Raw genomic sequence first — 24,837 nt, 5'->3', positions numbered from 1 at the left:
ATTTGTGTATTTGTAGGCCAGTGTGTCACTGCTGCCGCTGCAGAGGAGGAGGAATAGGCGAAGAATAGTGATGAGAGAAGCTTCTCGTTGCACGTTTCTGTGCTGCAACATTACTGGTCTCCCTGCTACGAGTTTGTTGCTGTGCACCTTCTCATGCTGGTTCACTGAGCATTGTAGTCTGGCTGTTGCTTCGTGACTGAGACTAAAGGATTATTTACATATTAATGCGACTGTAGGTACAGTTAAAAGCATGGCTGGTTACTGATTCCTACATACACGCACAAAAAGGCAAGAATGAGAAACATTTGGGGCTATAAAGAGCCAAACAATGCATACATAATCTATTATTCGACAATAATGAGTGTAAAGAACGAGAGACAATGGAGAAAGGAAAAAAGGCAGGGCGCCGAGACAATGGTCCATTTCCGAGATATAACGCAGAGACGCAAAGTACAGGAGGAAATTTATGTTGAACAGAACAAAGAAAGATGTTACAACCAAAAGGAGGAAACGGGGAGATCAAAAACCCAAAATACTGAACCAAAGAGCATATGAGCAGAGAGGGAATGAGAACCATGTGGCCGGCCCGGCGAAGCCTACATCCTCTGTGTGGCGAGGTGTTATGAAAGCAGCCAGACTGCACATGTTCCCTGCATTAAATCAGGCCCCAGATCTCCTTGACCCAGACTGGCTGTTCCAGTTGGGAAACACGGACTCAAAGATCTTATAGTGCAGACAAGAGACGGAAGCAGGGGCCAGTACAAGATGATCCATTATATCTTGTGTCATCAGGGTTCTGCCACACGTACAGAATGTTCTCATAGGAAGGCATGACTCAACACTTGCAGGCACAGGAACGCAACAGGCACATTTCTCTTCTTCACTCCAACTACCCTTTAAATAATTATAATTAAAATGGCAAGTTTTGCCTTGACAGACCTCTCTAGATGTTTTTTTTAATGAAAAGCACAAGCACAGAGGAACTTAAACAATTCCCAACATGCTCCCTCTAAGTAAGAACGCAATGAGTGGATGGTTTGTAGTGTGTCAACAATGCTGTCTGTGATGAACAGAGAATTTTTATCATCCTATTGTTAAGGGTAGACAAAATGTACCGCACACACAGGGCCCCACAGGAACAGTAGTCATTTAAACTTCCCTGTTAAAATAGTTCAACGGGCTTTAAAAAAGTCGACCATTTTGACTGGAATGAACTAATGCTGAGAAAATATCTCAGCGTTAAACCTTCGTTCTTCAGGACATAATTGATATTAAATCAGAAATGTGACGCGTTCGTGGCCCCGCGCCGCCGTCACGCGCTTCCCGCCCTGACCCACTGGTCTGATGAACCATATGTTTTCCTGCCTCCACATGCTCGCACATCCAGCGTGGCCCGAGCCCACGCGGACCCGCCAATCACGCTTCAGCTTGCGTTTAGGTAACCCTAGAAACAGCCAATCGCGGCGCGCGCCGTCGACAACAACACGGGAGCGAGGCGACCGGGCACGCGGAGGAGAGCCGGCGAAAAATATGGAGGACGGGACGGGGAGAACCGAGAAGGGGGTTGGGGTGGGGGAGAGCGGGCCGAACGGAACGCGTTTGGGTGGGTGAGGCTGGGGGGAGGGAGGATGGGAGAGGCGGGGGTCGCGGTGGGGGAGAGGAACAAGCAGAAACTGAGCGAATTTATCGGAAGGTATAGACGCGGTGTTACACAACGCTGTTAAGTAACTTCAGCAGACTCCACCAGCCTGCGCCGCACCGCCCGCCTCCGACGCCCCCCGCCTGACACAAACCCCTCAGCGAGAGCTTCGTTTCCGTCTGCCTTTAGCCAGGTTCTTAACTTTCTCTCACAGCGCCCCCGTCTCCCCCACCCCCACGTCCTCTCCCACCTGCTCAATTCCGCCCGACCCTCGGGGGTCAGGGGGCTGGTGTCACCGACCTGTGAAGGACTGGGTCTCGTCCAGCAGCAGCATGCTTGTTGGCTGAAGCGAAGAGCCGCTCTTCTCTGGTTCCCACCTTCCTCTTCTCACCCTGGGAATCTGCCTCCCGACCTGCCTGTCCAAACTCTGGCCGATGCCGACTCTTCTGGAAAAATCGCTGGATTTCTCCCGGTTTTCTGCGTCCGTTGTGCGGCCGGTTTGCTCTCTAATCTAGCGCCTCAGTGACTGACTGCCTCCCTGACTTGGCCGTGTTCTTCTCCGGGTCGCAGCGCGATTGTGAGGCAGAGGCGGCAGGGCTGGAGGGTTGGCAGCTCGAAAACTTACATAACCCTTCACGCTGGAGGCGGGGCCCGTCCGAGGGGGGTCTCGCACGGCCGCGCTGTTGCGCGCGCATCCCTCCCCCTCCTCGTCCTTCCAAATCCAAACCCCCCCCCCACGTTCCTCCACAACAGACAGATCTACATAGCACGCATAGGAGCAGCCACCCACACGCTGTTTATGAGCTTGTTCCAAACTATTACGTGAAGAGGCGTCTCAAAATTAGCCTCACCCAAACTCCCAGATCGTCCGAGGCACACCTCCATGCAGCCTTCTTTTAAAATAATTCATTTTCATTTCTGATGTTATGAAAGTGAGATGCGACCTGCATCTTATCGTGCTGCTTTTTATTCTGTCCCACTGTTATTGCTGTTAACATGTAGGGGATCCCCTTCATTTCTGACCAGGTTGGACAGATTTAATTGCAATTAGCAATGATTAAAAAAAGAAGAACAAAAAGCCCAATTTTTAACATAAGTGTATTACACAAGCATAATAAAATACATGTTATCTTCCCAGAAGATTATACGTTACCCCCTTCCCCAATCACGGCATCCTTTATTTACACAGAAACACAATGGCGTCATATCGCAGCCCCATCATGGGAGCTGTGGAGAGTCACCGCAGCACCATGGTGACTTTTACCTCCACCACACAAGGAATTTTGTAAATAACAAAACAATTATACTCCATTCATGATTTTTGCCCTCTGTCTGAATCCAACATCCAACAAGTTTTTCCAGTAATGCGTCTGAGTGAATCAGGGGCATCGCGCCTGCGACAGCAGCATGTGAAAGCTTAACCTCAGACTGTTAATGTGACACACATTTGGTAATGTGACGTCTCATAGGCGCTTCGTTCAAAAAAAGAACAAAATGCTGACTCCAAAAGAGTCACAACTTTGATAATGGGAGGCTGATAACAAAGGAAAGACGACTGTAGCGCCTTAAATTCATTCACCGTTCTCTGTTCCAGGAGGTTAACGTGCTTATCCTTTAACTTTAAGAAGCAAAGTTCTTACATTTTGTTGGGTAAAAGTGGTGCAATTTTGGGAGAAGGTGACAGAATAGTTTTGAAGAAGTTTTTTTTTTGGGGGGGGGGGGGGGGGTAATTCAGGACAGCCCTTGCATTCATTTCATAACTTTTCTTATGAAAGCTCGGAGCGGCGTCCAAGTGGCCCAGCTGCAGCCTTGGCATGGCTCCACATCTAGGTCAGTGTGATAACCCCCCCCCCCCCCATGCCTCCACACTGAGGTGAAGGCAGATTAAACAGATGCAGGAAAAGAGGAAAAAGACAGAATTCAAATCCAAACGCCAAAGTCTGAGGTGCACAAAAGCAGTCACAGCTACTCACCCATGTCATGTGGTTTAAAGTTTGGGGGGGGGGTTGTCTTCTACTCTGGTGAGCAATCCATGCTTCCCCTGAACTGTCTCTGACAAACGTGCTCCAGCTGCCTGTGTGGTCCTGCCTTCACACTTCCACCCCGACGACCCCGTATGAACATCAGTGTGTCAAACCGCCTGTGAAGCTCTGAAAGCCTCGCTCTAGTCTCAAGTCGCTGCTCCACCGGAGCTCTACTGAGGACAGAAGGCCATTGGGACAATTACAAAACAATGAGTCGCTGAAAAGCTGCCCCGGCCTGCCGCGCATTGAAACTCCCTCCCTTCCCCCTCGCAGGCTCTTCCTCCTTCTTTTCACCCCTCCCCCCAGAGGACTGGCTAGTGATGTCAGCAGGCCACACCCCCTCAGAGGAAGCTGCCTTTAGGTAACAGGGGTAAAGGAGTTCAGCCGGGAGAGAAGGTATAGAGGAGGTGAGGGATGGCAGAAGAGAGAGCGGGAGGAAATAATTACACAAAATTACTGCTTTCAGAACATCCACGCACCACTTTGGCCTCATAAAAGTGCGATTAGCAGGAGTACAACGCAACACGACCAATACAAAACCTGAAATTAGGAAGTCTAGAAAATGGGACCTTCAGGTTTATGGTCCTCCAAAACTCTGCTGCGCGTTTTAAAGAATTAGTGGTTCACTTGTGGCCTTTGGCATTTATTGCAAGGCTGCAAATTACGCAAAAAACAAAAAAAAAAAAAGTGATGTTGAGGTTATGAAACTGCTTAAAATCTTAAAGTACACAGCTGGATTGGGCGTTGTAACACTGGTGTTTAACCACAGGATTCCCAGTTAATTCTAGACTCAAGCCATTGATTTCCATATTTAAGTTTCCCATTTTGCCCGTCGCACATGAACTGGTCAGCTGCACTCGCTGGTTAGTGCAAACTTCTCAAAACTCCAGGATGGTATTACACTTCGTAACCACCAATTAGCACATCATAAACACCAAGGCTGTGGATTACAGACACACAGATGTGGAAAACCGGCATTTCTGAGGACTTTTCAAGAGAAATCTGGGTTATCTACCCAAGGCAAGACCCCCAAATAATATAGCGCTATTGCAGCACAGAAGCTAAGCTAAGACAGAAAGGCCATATTTGACCACATTGGCTTTGATCCAAACTTAAAACCACACAGATAAGAAGAGTCAACCAAAGAAACACGGCAGAGGAAGCACTAAAGCTGGAACCAGAGGACGAGAATAGTTACAGCGCTAACTCTTAGCTCACTCTGTGTAAACACACTGAAGGACAATAAAAGGGGGGGAATTGTTTCACAACTATACCGTGAACCCACTGACCATGCGGTCTGGGCTTCTCCTACATATGCACATGCGCGCACCGCTGCGCAGGGGAAGGTGAAAGCACCGCCTCACATGGCTGTACACACTAACCCACATTGCTGCAGCGCTTGAAGGGGAGGAGGGCCAGCAGGAAGAGATGGGGGAGGAGAGGGGAGGAGGGGGAGGAGGCGGTGACAGCAGGGCTGCCAGGCCGGCTCGGCAGACACACATTCACCTTTGCCACACTGCCACAGTTCTGAGGGCCGACCACGCCTCTCCTTGTCAGGAAGGACGGCTCACATTTCACTGTTTACATAACCTCGATTGACCAATCAGAGAGAGTATTTGATTTTTGCACACTGCCTTAATTAAAGCCATTGCTGCCACAAAATAAGATACATTTGAGCCTCATTTGAATGCAAAATGCCTATTTGAGAGGCAGATGAGCCAGAAGACACAACGGCATGTCGAGAATGACAAGATTGTTATAAAAGAGACGCTTTGACCGAATTGCTGTTGAAAACACGAACGGCCTGTGTCAGCAAACACCGACACATCCTCAGGCTCGCAAGTGTCGTTTGCACAACATCAACAAATGAAACTTTTTTTTTTAAAATAGAAGCTCGGATAATTCGATGTCCAATTGTGCCATATTGTCTCAAAGCCCACATCAACAACAATAATGCGCAACTACAAAATTGGACTACGTCTAAGAAACTGAATTTGGTGAGATTCAACCGCCACATGCCGAAGAAAAAGGGTCTTCACTCTGGAAATGTAGTCATTAACGCCTGAGAGAGCTCAGCTGAAACGAGTACTGGACATCTGCTGTGGGCAGATAATGGGGAAAAAAGATAAAAAATCCTCGTTTGTCTGGTTGACGTCGCCGGAAGCTGACCTCAGTGGTTGCTGCATGTGGTTCTATACATCCATAGTTGTCTGAGAGGAATGAAAATAATGAAGATTGGGGAAAAATAGGACCTTTTGCCACCGAGTCGCAGCACATTTTAGCTCCGTAACTGATGGAGCAAAAAAAGGTTTCACAAGGCTACGAGTTTATGTTTGACAGCATTCCAATCGCCCAGGCGCTCGCGGCCCAGTTTACCGGACTGGAAGTGCCGACGCGTTAGGTTGTAAAGCTGGTTTGTTTTCAGCAGAGAGGGTGAAAGGAAAACCGTGACTACTCACCTATTATGGAAGCACGTATAGGAAACATTAGAAATCTGACCAAATTCAAATCTAAAGAGATTTCTTCTGAGAGGCGAAGCTGCATGTGTGAGGGGTCAAAACTGCATCACAGCCGAGTCCCTGACCCCAACCTCCACCCTTAACCTCAACCTCTTCCGATCCCAAACACCAAAACAACCCTCAAACACACATCTCAAGTTGTTAAGTAACCAGTTACGTTGTGGTCACGTCCCTAAAATGGCCTCACTTTTTAGATGAAATGCTAATTGGGGTCCTCACTACACAGCATGTACAAGAACGCACACAAGTTAGTTATGAAAGTAGTCCTTTTGATGCTCTGCCCAAGTTAATTATGTCTTAATTTCTCAATTAAATCTTATTTCTTATAGAATAGTGTAGATTTCCTCCATTAAAACGCTCTCCAGGTCAGCTTTTCTATAGAAATTATTCTGAAGACAGCAACTCTTTCGTGTCTCTCAGTTCTACCAACGCACACTCGTGTTAATTCCTTCCCAGACAAATAGTGTTGCGTACTAAAAGGCCCCCACCGCGACACTGCTGGGCTCCAGCATGCATGGAGACGGACCTCCTCTTTATTCTGGAAGGTTCTGGAGTATGTTCGACCTCAAAGACAGCGTTCGCTGCACTCCTTCATTTCAAGATGTTCCGACTTGGATGGGAAAAATACAGTTTTGCCTTATATGCAGAGCGAGATGCTTTCCCAGACGGATTAAAGCAGCAGGTGTCTCCCGCGGTCGTGGGAGGAAACACATTTACTTGTTTTTCTTCAGTTTGAACTTGAGAGTGTGAACGTGTTCTCTTTTTACCAACACCTACGCATGGGCTGGGGAGCAACGGGCTAACTAACAGGCTATTACTCTCCTGCTCTCTGGTGTGTGTCTGTGTGTGTGTGTGTGTGTGTATGTGTATGTGTGTGTGTGTGCGTTATGAAAGATATGACTAAACCTCACAACAGACTCATCTGAGATGCAGAATGCCAACAGCAATGGAGAACATAAACACTCCTCAATCTGTTCTCTCTCTTACTCACACACACACACAAACACACACACACACACAGTTATTTTAGGAAAATGGTCCCCCCCAAGTCTATTCATCATTATGTGACAAATAGCCCTCCACCACTGTGTCCATTTTCTCCCTCACTCCCACAAGGGTTTCCTTTTTTTTAGGATACGTGTGCTCATGTTTTTTTTCCAATGCATTTTGTTTGCAGCGCTTTAATGTTAATATTTACATTGATTCATTTGTGAGCGAATGGTGCCCTGATATAGACGGGTGTATTGCTGCCTCTCAAACATTGACCACAGGGGTACAGACTCGATTAGACTTCCCCATTGGACAAAAAACCTGCTTAAACCTGCCAACATCTTGCTTTTTTAGTTAGCAGGAAGGAGTGTAATCAGCATACACTCTCAGGTCAAATGACCCTGCAATACACCCTAATTTCTGACCCTCATCCGGTGATGACAACACGTCACCGTAAAAAGCCGTCTTGGCCAAAAGCCTCTTCCGTCCCTGTTCAAGCAGCGTTCGACCATTGTTGAGTCTGAGTTTGTTTGTATTGAACGGCAACGCTCCTGCTAACTTCCATGCACCTGTAGCGATACACCAGAAGAACAAACTCCAGGTCTAATGGCCGTGGGAATGGAGTCAGTCACCTGTTATTAGATTACCCATGTTTTTAAAAAGCCACATGCACACACTAATCACAAACTAATCGCACACTAATTTTGACGCCAAAGGGGCTAAAGTGGGTGTTTCGGCCACATCCGGTATAAGACAGCACAGATCCAAAGCGTTAAAGAGGGATTTGAATCAAAGCTGACCTCGACATGCTGGGTTTGCCTAAATTACCAGCAATTTCGTCTCAATTCGTCTCAATTTCTATTCATGGAAATGTTTCATCCAGTTTCGTGGCAACAGGAGCTTTAGCATCCCCCTTACACCTTGAGAGATGTTCACGTAATTTTTACACCAGAACCGAGAGCGCTCTTGTGTGTTGATCACTGGTTCAGGAGCCAGGGAACAAATGTCGCAGCATCTTATATATGACAGTTATTCAATCATGACTCAGGTGGCTGAAAAATAGCGCACGTGACACCAGCACATGAAGCGTCTTGGTTTAGCACGTATTACAAAAGATTTAAATTGAAACTTAATAAAAATGGGATCTTATGATGAAAGAAAATAAGATGAGGATCTCATTTCAGGCGTTTCTTGTAATTCTAGATGGCATTTGTTGTGTAAGAGGTCTGCCCAGTTTTAGAATCAGACTATTTTTAGCCCAACCAAAGGTGTTTGATGACCGTGTCGACTCTGAAAAACAGCTGGAAACTTTTAAAAATAGAGATTCAGGCTACATATTTTTTGTGAAATCCCTTAAATGAAAGATAAGACTTTTTTTTTTAATTGACGTATTTAAGCTCTACTTTACTTGTTTTACCTCATATTTATTGGCAAACTGTGCAAGTCACATTCAGACAGTATGACGTTATCTACCGGGTGCGGCCTGAAAATTCTTTCATCCCATCATTCAAAATTCGGCTTGTATCGTTTAGATCCGACATATCAAACCGCCCCTCTCGCCAACAGCATAAAAACTTTCGCCCTGTTCTCACAACACGGTCGCGGTGAAGAGCGACGCCACAGAAGTTATTCAACCAAAACTCAAACCTTGCCTCCTACACGCAGACGTTCTGCCAGGGATATATGACGCCCTGCCGCGCCAAAAGAGAACTTGGCAGCGAACAGAACTAATAGATGATTCACTGGGTTATGCAACGTGTGCTGGCAGCAGAAGAAATGAGGAGGAGAGTTGGCTTCCTTTGAAAGAAGAGCCGGCCCCGGGCTGATCTTGATAGCTGTCTGGCCTCACATATGGACAATGGCGCCACTTCATCGTTTGCTTTTCCAGGCAGCATTACTGTAATTCTACAGACAGCCGAGGAAATAGAAGCTGTACATATCCACATGTGTCTGTTTTAGAATGATGCCAGGCATCGTGCAGGATTTCTCTTGGAAGAAGCTACTTCGGCTTCATTTGGCAGCATTTTGGAATTAGCATACCGGTAACTATATTCTGCATAAAGGGGGAAAAATCGCCTTTGCATTTTAAGCAACACAAATTAAAAATGGGGGGGGGGGAGCTCAGGCTGTAGGGGACAGGGCTGAGAAGTGGAGGGTTCTTGGGTTCAGGGGTGTACCCTGGCTTCACCAACATGTAGATACGATAGGCTCCAGCACCCTCCCCTTGACCCCAAAAGGGATGTAGTGCTCAAGAAAAACGAAAAAACATGTTAATAATTATCAAATGAAGTGGGTTTTATTTTTTACCACGATGTGATATGATTATATGGGATGGGACAATGTACTGCTGGAGTGTGATCGGATACTAAAAAACACCTAAAAGTGGGAATTCCAGGCAGAAGAATATCCAAGGGTCATGCTTCAAAAAGCTTGTTAAATTAAGAAGCTGCGGTTGCCCTAAAACTTGAGACACCATCATCCGTATTACTGTCCAAAGACTGAGAAAATAAGGTGAATCCCCGCACATAAAGTAAAAGTTTGAATGCTGGAGACGTGGTGACAGCGACGCCATCGTTCAGAATCTCTGACAGCTTTACCTCGATGCTGCCACAGTCAGGGGTGATTAAAGTGCCACCATTTGACGCACCAGATGTCGCCTCTTCATCCCCACCGCTGTCGTAGATCCCTCCCGCTTCCGTCATCTCCTGCTCCACTCCCGACATCCTGACCGGCACGCCGGCGCTACGTTGGCATGGCCCCGTCTGAGGGGGAGAACAGAGGCCGCAGGTGATCGGATGAAGGAGCCCACACAGTGCAACATCTTTACTGTCAACTTTTGCCATCTGTCTGGACATTTTTCAGAGGCAAAAAGATGGGGGCAAAACACAGAATCAAAGAAGAGAGTGGAGATCTTCCGGGGGAGGCTGAATAAAAAGCAGATGCCATTTCTGCTGAAAAAAAAGAGAGGACCATGAATGCACACTTATCACAGGAAGTAAATCCCCCCCAACACATGCAACGATGAATGTGAATGCGTTAGCAGCTAGCCAAAACTGCCCTGCCTACGCTGAATGGAAGCTGGGTTGAAATACATTAGCTAACGGACGCTAGAATGGCACTACAGGGGGATGGTGGAGGCTTTGCTGCTGGTTTATGGGTTAAACTAAGCCCTCATTTCCTCCTGATTTATTGGGTTCAATTCTGTTAAGACCTGAGAACCTTCACCAACCTCTCTGCTGAGAGATAAGGAGGGAATTATCCCTTTTATCACATCCAAAAGCCCATAAAAGGGGAAACACAAGGGTCTTAATGAGGGGGTGGGACAGAAAGACCCTCAGCCAAAAGTCTGAGCAACAGAGCAGATGGACGGGGGGGTCGTGTGGCACAAACAGGTGCAGGATGAGAGTGCCGAAGAGCTCCTATGAGTCTCTACAGTGCTTTTAAGGAATTGTCACTTGCATAGGTGACAGGCTTTCCTCTGCATCCGAGTGGGACAAATCCAGCAGCAGATAGTAGATAAGCATGAAGGCTCATAAGTTAAATAACATAAGGTTACATAATGGAGGAATCGCTGACCTCATAGCCATCCACTGACCTGTTGATCTCTGACAGTATCAAGAGCTTATTAAAATTAATGTATTTGCATGACTTATGTCTATTCTGTCCTCTGTCCTCCCCCTTCTCTTCCTTTTCTGTCCAGCAGGTCATCAGCAGGTGAGTCTCTCCACATGCGTCTGATCCTGCTGAAGGTTTCTTCCAATTAAGGGGGGGTTCCGTGCCAAAGGAATGGTCAAAGCCGCTTGGCTTTCTAGACATTCTAGACATTCAAATCAATTCAGAATTTTTGAGACAGACATACAGATGAATGACCACCATTACATAACTTCCTTGGCAGAATTAAAACAGGAAGTATTGACAGTTTAAAACAGCTACTCATTTCACCACCTAGAGGCCGATCCTTGTGTCAGATGTTGAACTGTTTAAGTCAGAATATATGGGTATAAACAAGGCCTAAAAATCCTATCTGCTGACTTTGCATTAGTAAATCCAGCAGTCTCTCTTTGCTTGCACTGATCTACATAGAGGACAAATGTCCACACTAGTGGTGATACAGAGAAACAGCACAGACTGCAGGGATTCCCAGTTCGGACTTCAGTCTTCCAGTACGCCAAGCTTGCCATGCTAAATTGACAAGGTTGGAATACTTATTTGGAGACAGTCCTGTGGGACAGTTGTGGGTTTCTGTGTGTGTTTAGGACGGTAACATGACCTAATCACAGATCCACACAAAGGTTTGACCAGCTGCCAATTCACCTTGCATAACATTATGAGGCAGATTACACAACGGGTAGCCTCGGGGGGGTGGAACTGTTGGCTCAAAAGGGCAGACCCATCCCTCCTAAATCCAACTAAGCTAGACTTTATTAACTGCGCGGTGAAACCAGGTAACCAAGCACCTGGCTGCTTGGGCACCGATGTTCAACTAAAAGGATTACAGCTTTGTTTTAGAGCCAATTCATCATCCTGTCATTTTATTCCACTAATGCTCGGGGAAAGGGAATAAAACTGCACGCTTCCTGTAAAGCCCCCTTAAAATCATCTGGAGGATTGCGGAGCCCTCTGACCGCGCAGCGACAAACACCGCTGCAGCAGAGCACATCCAATGTTTCCAACCACAGGCTGCTAAAAAAAAAGCAGCTAGCTGACAGGATGTGAGTTGTGGTTTGGGTAGGGCATACGTCCCGCGAAAGACATGTTTGTGGTTCTATAACTGCAGGCGACACGGTTTCCACATGTACTGATTGCAGATCTTGAATGCTCTTGAATGTTCCGATTTCTGGAAACTCTTTTAAACCTAATTTTCCCTTTCCAGTGAAGTGCATCTGGGCTTTCAGCAAACATCTCGAGCCCCGCCGCTCTTCCAGAACAGGCAGTCCTCTTCCTCGTCCAGCATCATCGCAGTACCCATATTGCTCATCTTATAGCATACTAAATGCCAGGCTAACTTAATCCCAACCCATGTATTCTAGACACATAAGACAGTGGAAATAAACGATTAAAAATTTTGTCTCGCAAAGAACAACGACATTCAAGACTGTTCGTTCAACAGTGGCGTCCTTCTTTGAATCAAATATGTAACCCTGAGCTAGTATAGCCAGAAAATATCCGCATCAGCACAGAAAGTTATACAAAACATCATGCCGATCAATTATTAATTACCCCCCCCCCCTCCCCTCTCTTACTATATTACATGCTGGAACACTGAGCCACCTAAACAACCTCGCCGGTGTAATGTTTCTTTAAGTTCCGCGCAGTTTAGAAAGCTAATCTTGCTGTGGAAGAGTTTAAAACGAGTCACCCAGGAAGTGTGACACCCTGAGACCAGCTGGTGCTGCAGAGGTGGGGGGGTACATAAGGTCAGTGGATCGGTGTCACTTAAATAACATGACGGTCCTGGCAACCTGGGCTTACTGAGGCACTGTTCATCAGTGTTTCCTGCGTATGTGGTGCATCAAGTGCAAGTCCCAAAAATGCAATTGACATTATTAGATAATATACGTTATGTTTGTCAACGGCGAATGCCAGGACACATTCAAATCAAACAAAAAACTCCCTAAAAGCAACCTGACCCACTGCACGGAGGCAAAACTAGGTCACAGCATCCCCCGCAGACACATGCAGCTTGTTTATACCATCCAAAAATTGAAGTCGCATGTAAAACAAAACCCCACCGATAATAACTTTTCTGCTTGTTTCTTTGCCCTGGAGCTTTACAGAATTGTACGCATATTGTGGAAAAGGAGCCCAAACTGCTGTTTCTGTTGGCCATTCAGTCTGTAAAAGTACAGTTACATAAGTTTAGCTTAAATGCATGTTTAAAGGCTCCAACACATGTTCTTCTCAGGGGTTTTCCATACTTTACTCTTTACGTCCCTGGATGAATACAGTATAATGCAATCCAACGCATCAGGTCGGCGATAACCCAGAGTTATTTCATCCTGTCGAGGATGTCCGAAGATCATTTAAGTGCTTTAAAATACGGCCTCTTTTTACTGCTCAGCATGACTGAAAATGCTCTCTTTGTGGTTCTTCTGAGGCTTTCCTCCCGATAAACGCTGCTGGGCGTTGGTGTGCCGGTATCCCCCCTGCCCTTCAGCACCAGCCTTGACCGATCCAAGATTAAACAGTTTAGGGAGGAATAAACACTTCAGTCTTCACAAGGCATCCACTCCATCATTAATGCAGTCAACCGGGGAAGGTTTTACGATTGATCCCGTCTCCTTTAGTGGTACCAGCCCTGCCTTTATGTTGGTTCCTTGGTTCAACCAGGGCTGTAAATAATTAAACTCATCCGTGCGCACGCAGGAGCGACTGGAGAAACTTTGAAGTCAGCAGTCAGTGGAGGGACAATGAGGGTTTGGCAATGCCAGTGATCCTCAACCCACATGTTTGCTGTCACCTTTATATTTCTACCTCTGTGAACACTGGCTTCGGCAGAGGCTGGGTCACTTGGGGCACATTTGTTTGGAGGCCTGGGGCAGACTGGTTAGTTCGGTATGCATGTAAACTTTTGATAAAAAGTTTAAATCAGAAGGTGGACAGCTCCAAACCGCACCGCTCGATGGAAGACCGCTACCTCACGACCCTTCCTTTAGCACATTCGGCTAATTTGAACAACCATCAAAGCAAAAAGCAACACTTTAATGAGAATCTGCCAAAATAATCATCTGAAAACACAAAGGGGCTAAATTAACATATAAACAACACATACGGACTCTATTACAGTTCAGAAGGCAGGAAAAAAGGCCATTTGGTCTTAGTTATACTACACCCCATCACCTGCAACCATCATGACATCACCCAACATACCTACACTGTGTTCGCCTGTAATTTTGCAGATCCAGCGTGCACAAAAAGAGGTCGCTATATATAAAACCTCGTCCTTAAACAGTCAATCTCCTGAATAAAAGGAGGGTCCTCTCTCGTGTGACGCCCCCCCAACCTACCCCAAACATCTTACCTTACATAAGCTCACAGCATGTGTTCCCACCCTGCCTGTCTGACTCAGCCAACAATGCATTAAGAAGAGCAGCATTCAGTTTGGGCCGCAGCCGGCGGCGCAAGGAGCCATAGCAAGTCAGCGAGGATGGGCGGGGCCCGGGTGGCGATGGGGGCGCAACATTAGGAGCACGAAGGGGCGAGAAAAAGAAATTAGAGAGGCATGGAGGATGATGGGGACATTAACAGACAGGAGGACATGTGGGAGCAAAGAGTGGGTGGGTGGGTGGTGGTATAGGAGCAGGGGGGAGGGGAGAGGTCTGGTCTGCCTGTTGTCCTAAAAAAACATTACGGGAAGAGGAGGGGGAAGATAACCTCAATTTTGCTGGGTAAAGAAATGGGACAACAGCTTGTACCAGCATGCTGTCACAACATACATGTGGAATCCACCCCCAGCACACAGGAACACGCAGATATCTGAGGTTAACATTAACATTAACAGCATCTTTCTTCCTTCCTGTCGATCTCTGTGGGCTAAATTGGCAGCTTTGGTTCCATTTGTCCACTCTCTGTACATGTCCTTTATTAATATATGCCAAAAGGAAAGATACATGGCTGATGTGTGAGTATTCCGTGTACCTGTGCACATGTTAGAAGCACGCACAGCACAGGAATAACAAAGCCTCTCTTTAGCTACATGAGCACAAAACAGTCCATTTAAAAAAAAATCTACTTTTATATAATTACATTATGAAAACTTTCCACAAGTTTCCAATGCAGGGAAATTTCATGCTTTAGATTTAAAGGACATTTATATAAGCACCATGACACCATGTATTTACCTAGAGAGAGAGAGAGAGGCAGAGACAGAGAGAGAGAGAGAGAGAGAGACAGAGACAGAGACAGAGAGAGAGAGAGAGAGAGAGAAAGAGAGAGAGAGAGAATAAACAAATAAGGAAGCAGTAAGAAGGCAGCTTCTTGCATAAGCTGCCTTACATAATATCTGGCTAATAATGCCACTGTAAAGCTTACTAGAAAAGTTATACAAGACATATACCGAGATGCACACGGACGGACAGACAGACAGACAGACAGACAGACAGACAGACAGACAGACAGACAGACAGACAGACAGACAGACAGACAGACAGACAGACAGACAGAGAGAGAGAGAGAGAGAGAGAGACAGACTCTGATCTGACATGCATTCTCTTGCTCTTCATCCTTATTTAGTCCTCAGACACCCCTCTAAAGAGATAAAATCTGCCTCAGATCCAAAACTGGTTTTATAAAAGATATAAATACAGATGTCTGTCTGCCTCTCTCTGACACACACACACGCACGCGCACACGCGCGCGCGCACACACACACACAACACTCACACTCACACTCACACTTGTGTGTTCAAGGGCCTCATTACAAACACTGCAGGAGCTAAATGATTTGGGGGGTCGGGGGTGTTTAAGAACCCAAAACATTTTTTTTAATATAATAAAAATAGAAATATAAAATTCCCATGACCTGAAATGAACCAATGCTGAAGCCTGTAACTGGGGGTGTGAACTGCTATTAGACTTTAACATGTTCAGATTGTGGAATAATTTAATGAAACCCATTCTTTAAGCCACATCTGAGGGTTGACCAACATCTGTGTACAGGTAATATCAGAGCTCTAACAGGCACCACCTGTTTCTTCTGTCTTTCTTCTGTAAATAGCTACAGAACATACAGTTCACTCAGGATTAGGTGGCATTGATTACACCGGCCCAGATCCAAGAACATACTTGGGATCCGGATCAGAGAACAATATCAAACCGCATCAACGTCTTGCCTGGGATATTTTTACACAGGTAAACCCTCCGACCCAACCTGCGTCGCATCTAATCCCACCTTCACACCAGTTTTGCTCAGAGACCGTTAACCTAGCCACCAAAAACACTCCAACTGAAATCTTGGAGCCAAAGCGGAGACAGAATGCTGCATCTTTCTGTCGGAAACTTCAGGGAAAGAAAAATAACATCAAATGATGTAATCCTGCGAGGACTCCGTGACCTCGTATGGCTGACACCGACATGCAGAAAAACGTTAATGAAAATCGCTAATGAACCAAGCTCTGCCACCTCGGCCTTCACAGAAGAGGCTGGATGAGAGCAGCTCTTGTGCAGCTTTTTGTCAAGTACGGTACTGTCAATGTCCCCTAACCACCATTGGAGGACCGGGGGCTGTGTATTTATTTATTTACATCATTTCAGCACGGGATACACGTTGAAATGATCATTTCTTTTCAAGGTTGCTGTACTCCAATTATTTTCCATTTACAAAATGTCTTTACTTGCATTTAAAAAAAACCTGTTTAATGTAACAGTCAGTTAGAACAGCAGAACTTTTGGGGCGTTGTGGGTACAGGGCTGTCATTCACGAACTCCTACTGAGTCCATGTGGGTCAACACGCAGGAAAAGGGTGGGATCACTTCCCATAATTGGCTGCTGCTGGCTGCTCTCCAACCAATCAGAGTGGGATTAGAGGGTTCACCGAGTTTCTTTAAGGGGTCACATGTGGACGTCTCCGTCAGAAAATACCCATCAACCATCAAAGCACCATCTGTCTGATGCTGCTCGGCTGTTTCTAGTTACTTAGTATTTCACGTGAGGGCCCGTGACACAGGTAGTCGTCTAATTTTAACCTTTAGGTGAGCCTTTAATGACCTTTAACCAACACAAGGACCTGTCTTAAAACACTTAATCTTATCTAATTTTTAGATTATTCTTATATGAAAAAATTAGCAAATCTTGTATTAATCTGACCCTAACTCTTATCTCCTCTCAAGATTATCCGGCATTTTCGACATCTAAGAATGGGGCGTGAACCAACACAGAAAGAAACTCTTCAAATCATCATGAATAGATTATTTCCACTGAAGTCAGCTAATATAATATTACTGTAGATCTAATATTTTTCATGAATAATTCTCCCACTTTGGGCCACGAGTTCCAAGGAACTGCCTCCAGAGCTCAGATTCGGGACCCAATCGTGGCCTAGATCAGCACTGGGGCTTCCAAAGAACGCCGTCGTTCTGAAATGGAAGAACCGGATCACCTCCCGGGGAATAAAACTTAACTAAATCACCTCTACCAAGACCTGAGAACAATTTTCCACCAAGCCTGTGACATCACAGCCGAGGAGACTGGAGGCTGGAGCCGCTGCCAAAGGAGCTTCATCTAAGTGCTGAGTAAACTGTCTGAACGCTCACGTCCATTAAATATTTTATGACCGTAGATGACAGTAAAAGCGTCTGAAAAGTTCCCCACTGCAGACAATATGCAGAGTTAGTCTTCTCCAAGACAGAAAATCAAAGGCTTCAGTGAAAGACACGTTATGACCCATTCTTGGAAACATCTGCCATTAAGCCTGAAATCCAAACACCGTTGAGCTTATTTGTAAAATGTTCTGACTTGGAGTTAGAGGCTTAATTGAAAACTCAATGTTAAATCATTAAAAGATTACATATTCTCCGCACGACGAGGCCCTACAGGCGACGTCTGCTTAGTGGAACCATCACATAAAGGAATAAAGGAAAAAAAAACAGTCTTAGGGCAAACAGGCAATCATATCAGTCAGTCCCTTCTAAGAACCCACACGTAGCCCTCGGTAACGCTCATCTACATAAATGTGCCCTCAGATAACTTCTCTAATCTCTCGGTTGCACAGGGAACAACAAAGTCATTGCTTAGAAACTGTTGTTTCTCCAAAAGAGCTGCTGAGTGCATCACCCGTCCGTGCAACAAACACACTCAGCTCAGGTAGCAGGGGATCTGCATGGCTCATGATATTTAAAGCTGAAATAAAGGTGAAATTAAAAGAGGAGAGGCGGCGCCCGGCAACCCGCCACCGCTGGATTTAAGCACTTTAAAGGAGAGGTGGCCTCTTTTCACATGTCGCTCCTTGGCACGGATGTCAGTCCCAGTTTGTCCAGCCGAACGCTGATAACCGTTACTAATATTGCAACAATGGCGGTTTTTGTGTCGGCGCTGTTATTGACCGTTTTCTTTCTTGCTCACTGTCCTGGCTTCTATAACGCACGAACATCTTCATGCAAAAGCAGGACATGCCAGGCCCAAACCTGCTCCAGGCCTCTGTGTGTGTATAGTTCACAGTCAATTTCACGGATGGGCTGTAAAATGAGTAAACAAATACACTTCATTGACATTTGGGTAGGGGGCCCGCAGGCGCGTGCTTGACTGCCATCATTGTCGATTCAAACATCAAAATTGTCAACAGTGACGTTACACAACAGCTAACACTTCCTCCCTAAACCATGAGGGGGGGAAATGGCAGCGACCCACCTGGAGCGCCCGCTTTTCTTCCTCCCTCCAGCCCTCAGACGCGTCTGCGCTGTTCTGAGCGTGCTGTTCCTGCACTCAGCCGCCTGCTGAGCTGTGCGGCGGTAACAGTCGGGAGGAGTGATGCAAGAGATGAGGAGGAAGACAGGGACACCGTGAGAGGACTGTTGCAAACGCAGACACAATCTCAGGTCAGAAAGGCCCATAAAGGGTAGCTAAGTAAAAAGACAGATGACATAATGGTGAACTAGTTCAAATATCATCATCCTGATTGTAGGACGTCCGTGATGAAACTACATAACAAAATAAAAAGTAGCATTATTAATACTAACTGGGAACATTTAAATCCAAACTCTTAACTGAAAGACGGGGGTGTTCGTCTACTCTTAGGTTACACCTGAGTGCTGTGCTCCACTTGATATCTGATCTTTAACAGATTGGACACAGCAGAAAGGAACAGACAACCGAGACGGAACGTTCCGGAATCATCTTGCCCTCTTTAGCTCATTTTACCAAAGAGGAGTTGGAACAAAAACCCTTTGACCCTTTGGCAAAAATGGCAAAAAAAAGCAAACAAGGGTGCAGAAGCAGGAGACAGAAGACTTAAATCTACATATCTTGGTTGCAAAACACTAAACTCAACCAAAGGCACTTCACATGCAATCTTCTCCAGGCTCTGAGCAGCAGTCCCACAGAAAGAAATCCATAACAGCCGACCTGAATGCTCTGCCGCTGGATGACATGTTGGGTATTGATAGCAGGAAGCAACTCTTCCCTCCTCTATATAATGACTCGATTTCCTCTTTGCGGTTTAAAAAAAAAAATCATACTCAAAATGGAAGAAACCACATGGTGCTATGGAGGGTAAGCGAGGAGAAAGGGGAAGTCTTGTTAGAAATGTTAGAAAAATGGACCTCCCACTGGTGATGTCGGTTTCTTAGTTATTGATTGTCAAAAATTGGAAAGAATATCAAAATGATGGGGTTTTTGTGGGGAAAAAACAGAATAGCAGCAGTGTATGCCAGAGCAAGGGACGCGATACTTAGGACCATCCCTTTGTACCTCCGCTGGGGAAATGCACATGTATTGAATACAAATCCTTTAGGAAATGTCCCCTGAAGCAGTGGAATCCCTCAGGGACGGCTCTGAAATCACAGCCTGAACCCCACAGACAGCCTCTGCTTGGACACGACCCCAACACAACTGTAACATTACGGACCCACTCAGCAAAGAGAGCGTCCAAAGATGCAGATTGAGCAGAACGTAAGAGCGTTCTGACTGAAGGGAAGCAGAGGAATCTTTGAGCAAACAAACTGGAGGAGAACCCGGGAAACAGCAAGAGGGAAGCCTGGGATAGAAAAAGGAAAAGCAGCTCCGCCCAAAGGGAGATGATGGGAGGGCAAACCAGTTCAACCAGACTTCAGCTGCCTTAGCAAACAGCCCCCTGCCTCCCCCAGCTACAGCACACCCACGGCCTGTCATCACACAGGACAATGTCAGCATCCCCCCCTTTTTTGCTTCCTTGAAGCTGTTCTTCTACAAGGAGGAGGTCTGGGTCGAGGCCATCCAGTCTCTGCTACACTGGGCACCTTAAAAACCTTTCAGGCCCCCTACTGGGAGATAAAATGGCTGGAACCCCACCTGCTGGCCTCACGGGAAGACCACAGTACGTCAGACTGAAGGGCAGCTCCTCTGACACCGGGGTCAGCAGCCTCAGCGCACCCCAATGTGGGCAATAGGGCAGGGAGAAGGACCTATATGTGGAGTATTCTATGTACACTCCACATATATAATATTGTGGAGTTATAGACACATATGCTGAAAATGGCCTTAGCTCGCAAAGATAAAGAATCCTTCAAAACCATTCATGGATCCAAATAGTAATCCAGGACATCCCTAAAATGTAATCATCTGTTTCTTGCCCCATTATCAACATTTCCAGTAAATCTCATTCAAATTTGAGTTATTTTGCTAGCAGTCAAACCAAGTTAAATGCCGGCAAACTCATAACCTCCTTGGTGGAGGCAATAAATCTGCGGTGGTGCTGCTTTTTCAGTGCTAAATAATTATTCATCAATGTACAACATTTTAAAATCTATTGTATTTACCTGTACAGGAGATGGGCTTTCCTAGTTCAAAACTCTTCAATCGGAGAAAATCACAATAAAACAGAAATATCAGTACCAGTATGTCTGGAAGGGCCCTTAAGTCAATGTTTCAGTATCTGCACGCTCTGAAAAGCCCCATTTCTAACAAAAACCTGCCAGATTGGCTAAAACAATGGTTGTCTACTAGATCAGTTCTCAGTATGTGATGAAACCAGGCTGCATCCAGACCCCTGATGGCAAATATTGATGTTTCGGGCCAATAAACCCTCCACCATGACAGCCTTTGAGGAGAGCGGCTCAAGGCCACGCGGATAGCTATTAGCATTGCTAACCACAATAAAAGAGAGACAGTGACCTGCTGCGTCGCGGTGGAAAGCGTTGTTGACTTTAAGAGTTTCACCGGATCACCTTCGCCATTGTCCTCGGACGACTTATCAAACCTTACTGCTTTGATAGGAGCGCGCGGAACATAAAATCTAACATCCTTCTGATTGCGCTCTGAAAACACGATAAGGCAACGGAATAATCATCCACTACTTCCATAGCTACTGTGGCAGAACTAAAGTTACATAAAGCACTTAGGAGAGAGCAAGTCACGCAAACTCTGACTTAAATTCACAGATACTCCAAAGATCCAGACACTCCCCCTGCTGGGAACAGCTTTGTGTTTTTTTGCTTTGATCTTTTCTTTCCAGGCTGCAGCAGGATCGCATCTCTGCACTATTATGCCGCTACTTGTTGCCTGGTTGCTTCCTCAAGCATATGTCGGCCTTTAACTGGGTGCTCCGGTCAAATGTTTGTGTATGCACCCTAAAGAGGCTGGGCCTGGAGCTTCTCTCCCAGTGGTTTTGTCTTTTGTCCCAACTGCTCCTGCAGCCTGCTGCCACATTCCAAGCAGCTCAAGCACAAACAACAGCTCGGAGCTCCTTCCACATACCTGTGCGCGACCTCTCAAACACAAGCTGACACGGCACCGAGTTTGCTGCTGACTGAGGTCTGACCCCGACTTTGACCTTTGGGCTCCACTCGTCTTTCATCCAGTCTGGCAAGTTCCAGCTACTTTATGATCAGAAAGCAGAGCGGATCAGATCTCGCTGTGGCGATTATGAAAGTGTCAAACACCTAACCCGGCCCAATTTACATAACTCTTTACATAAGCCACTTGCTTTCGGTTTGCCCTCCTAGCCTAACTGTTAGGTAACTCTGCCAAAAAAAAAAAGAGAGAGGGGAAGAGAGAGAGAGGCTCTCGTTTGAGCGAGACTCTTTAACCCCGCAGATGTATCAGCTTTGTTCCGGCTCCATCCTCGCCGGGGTCAAAGCATGTGCAATTAACAGAAAACCAAAGGGGCAGAGGAGTGTGCTCGCTTGTTTCATAACAGAAGGAGGCTGCAACAGCACTGCAGACAGGAGGAAGCGGAGGTGCGCGGCCGCTCCGCGCTCCTCTTTTGTCTGGGTGCGTCATCGCGGCTGCGCGCCGCAGACAAACACATGCTCCAACACAAAAAGTCGCCGTTTCCGAGCAGATGCTCGCCGCTCACCTTCCGTCCCTCTCTGAGCCGCTGCGGTTAAAACGCGTGCGGGGTTTCTTGTTTGGGGGTTTGTTTTTTCTCCTGAATGGGGCTCATGAGATGCGATTCCCGAGCCGGCCGCCTCCACTCATTCATCGGTTCGTGGCTGGAAGAGGAGGGTCGCCCCCGTTGGTCCCAGGCTGCGTGCGCGCTGCACAAAATACCATTACGAAAGTTCCGGAAAGGCACCGGCAGCCGCAACTGTGACCTAAAAGCACAAAATCCGTACAAATGCGTGCCATCAAAATAATAATAAAAAAGATAAACAAGCACGGCACTCAAATATTTATAAAAGGACATTAAATGTAGGCAATTCAGCCAAAATGAAACATATCAAATAATCTCATGATTATGTTTGGCCTAAAATCCCTCTTATATATTCCTTTTTCTTTTAGAAGTAGGCTAAATCTCACACGCCACTGAAGGCTTTTTAAAAGCAGAACAGTCACGGGTCTGATAATTGTTCCGGTTCTTTAGTGACAGAACGGATCTTTCTGGAACAGCTGGTTGACATGGGTGTATGCAGTTGCTCCTCTCTCTGTTTCCCCCCCGTTTCCTCCACATGTGAAATATGACCAACCGTTGTTTTGGTGCACTGACAGAAAACAGGTAAAATGGGATGGAAAAACATGTGTTTTGAGTTTGTTTAAAATTGAAATCTGAGAAATATATGGACGGGCTGCAGGTGTGTTTCAATATGTAGACGCCTTTGTTGACGTCGGTGACGTCACTGAGAAGAGCCTGACGCTGGAGAAGCTGCACCACGTGTCTTTTTCAACATTAAAGTTTTTTTTTTTTAAAGTAAGGCTAAAATATTGTATTTTGAGAATGCCACGTCATGTTTCTGTCTAGATAATATGATCAGTAGCTGAGTTGGTTCAGTTTTTGTGGCTCACGCAGCAGAAACACCCAGCAGAGCTTCATCTTATTCACTCAGCGCCCCCTCTTGGCTGCTATGCCTCACTGCAGGTAAACGTCAGTAGAGACTCTTGCTTGAGCACCATTTACACCATATACTTGATTTTACAATAATAGTTGAAGTGAATAGTTCCAACTAGGTCATATCGGGCTGTGGCTGGACAATAAACTGGACTGGACAACACACACCAGCCACCTGGTGCCTACCTCTGTGGTCGGCATGAAGCTGGACTCCCTGGTGAAGGTGGCAGAGAGGAAGACTCTGGACAACTGCTGGGTATTATGGACAATGCCAGCCACCCCCTGCACACCCTCATCAGCAACCAGAGGACCTGTTCATTGAAAGCCTGCTCCCTCCCAAGTGTCGGACCAACAGGCTCAAGAACTCATGTCCATCATGCCATCGCACTCTACAACTCCTCACTTGGGGGGAGGAACACATACGGTATGAGGACAGAGAGTGCAGAAGACAGTAGGGAAGGAGGGCAGCCATTTTACACTTAGTTGTGCGACACATGCACACACAGAAATGGACACTTGGTGCAATATATTTGGTGCAGTAACCTCATTCTCATCCATAGTGCAATAACTTAACCATATTTTCTGTGCTTCCTGTTTCTCTTTCTATCTGCTTGCTACTCTTTCTAATATGCCGCTGGGATTTTTAAATTCCCCAAAGGGATCAGTAAAGTTGAGTTGAGTTGAAGTTGATAACTGATATTCCACACGTGTTTTAAAAAAGTATTTTGTATTATTTTCTACAGTTGATTTGAAATGACAATAGACCTCTACTTCCCATTTCAGTCATCAGACATGCCTGAATAAAAATATATACATCAACGTACAAGTCAAATTGTAATAAATTATCATGGGATGCATATTCAAAATCCAGATTTGATCAGGATCTGCTCAGAAGTCTTGTTTTCAATGCCAGAACATGTAAGGCTGGGCTCATCTGGGTGAGGACATTCAAAAAAGAGGTGAGACGTATACAGTTTCCATTCTATGGTTTATTTAATTCAAGTTCCTTGAATCATAAGGGACGTGTTCCAACCTGAACCTGTTCCACACTTGAAACGCTTCCCAATTCTCCTTGTCAGGAGGAGAACTCCGAAGATCTGATCATTGACAGTGTTGTTTAACATGAAACGTATGAAATTCAACATTTCTGTTGCCAGGAAACCTTCAGTTTTCCCAAAGATGCCGGAACTGCTTCATCTAGGAAGACAGCTCCAAAAGGTCACCTGGTGCCTGAATTGACAACATTTATAAATCCTGGGTGGAAGGAGAAGCAGAGGAATGACTGATTGCAGGTCACCAGGTCACCAGGTGAGCTTCAGCTCTGGGAGCAGGGTTAATGTGGTTGGACTCCAGGAAAACAGAGCAGCAGAAATAGACTAATGAACAGCAGCCATGGTTTTCTTTTTCTTTTTTTTACTTATAGAGTTCTGACACTATGAATTCTGACGCGGTCTGAGACTGCTCATGGTCACTGAGATATATTACCCTCGATAGATGCATCGCTAGACCAGACAAACAAAACATGCACACAACCCTGTAGTTCCAGTTACTATCATAGACAGACAGATTATCATACTTAGGGGGTCGTCTAATCATTAGGTTAACATCTTAGTTATGCTGTTATAGGCCAAGGCTGCCGGGGTCCAGAAACATGATCACCTGACAGGCCTCTGTCACCCCACTGGGTCATGGTTTCCTCTCCTCTCCTC

At 46.0% G+C, this 24,837-nt stretch overlaps 1 protein-coding gene across 4 annotated transcripts in view; it reads right to left on the bottom strand.

The window, feature by feature from the left end:
- Positions 1 to 24,837, bottom strand: part of LOC130529558 (helicase ARIP4-like) — a 61,592-nt gene that overhangs the window by 19,016 nt on the left and 17,739 nt on the right. Inside the window, exon 2 of one of the 4 annotated variants that reach the window (XM_057039924.1) lies at positions 1,940 to 2,183. In XM_057039924.1, coding sequence (XP_056895904.1) covers positions 1,940 to 1,973 — 34 coding nt within the window. In that variant the 5' untranslated portion in view covers positions 1,974 to 2,183. Of the gene's footprint in view, positions 1 to 1,939; positions 2,234 to 3,612; positions 3,637 to 9,819; positions 9,918 to 24,837 lie in introns of those variants that run through there. The other 3 variants (XM_057039922.1, XM_057039925.1, XM_057039923.1) reach the window with 3 other exon arrangements.

Source organism: Takifugu flavidus, chromosome 8, assembly GCF_003711565.1.
Source record: "Takifugu flavidus isolate HTHZ2018 chromosome 8, ASM371156v2, whole genome shotgun sequence".
NCBI classification, from domain to species: domain Eukaryota; kingdom Metazoa; phylum Chordata; class Actinopteri; order Tetraodontiformes; family Tetraodontidae; genus Takifugu; species Takifugu flavidus.
Note: the sequence above shows the minus strand (reverse complement) of the source record. Positions and strands in the feature narration are given on the sequence as shown.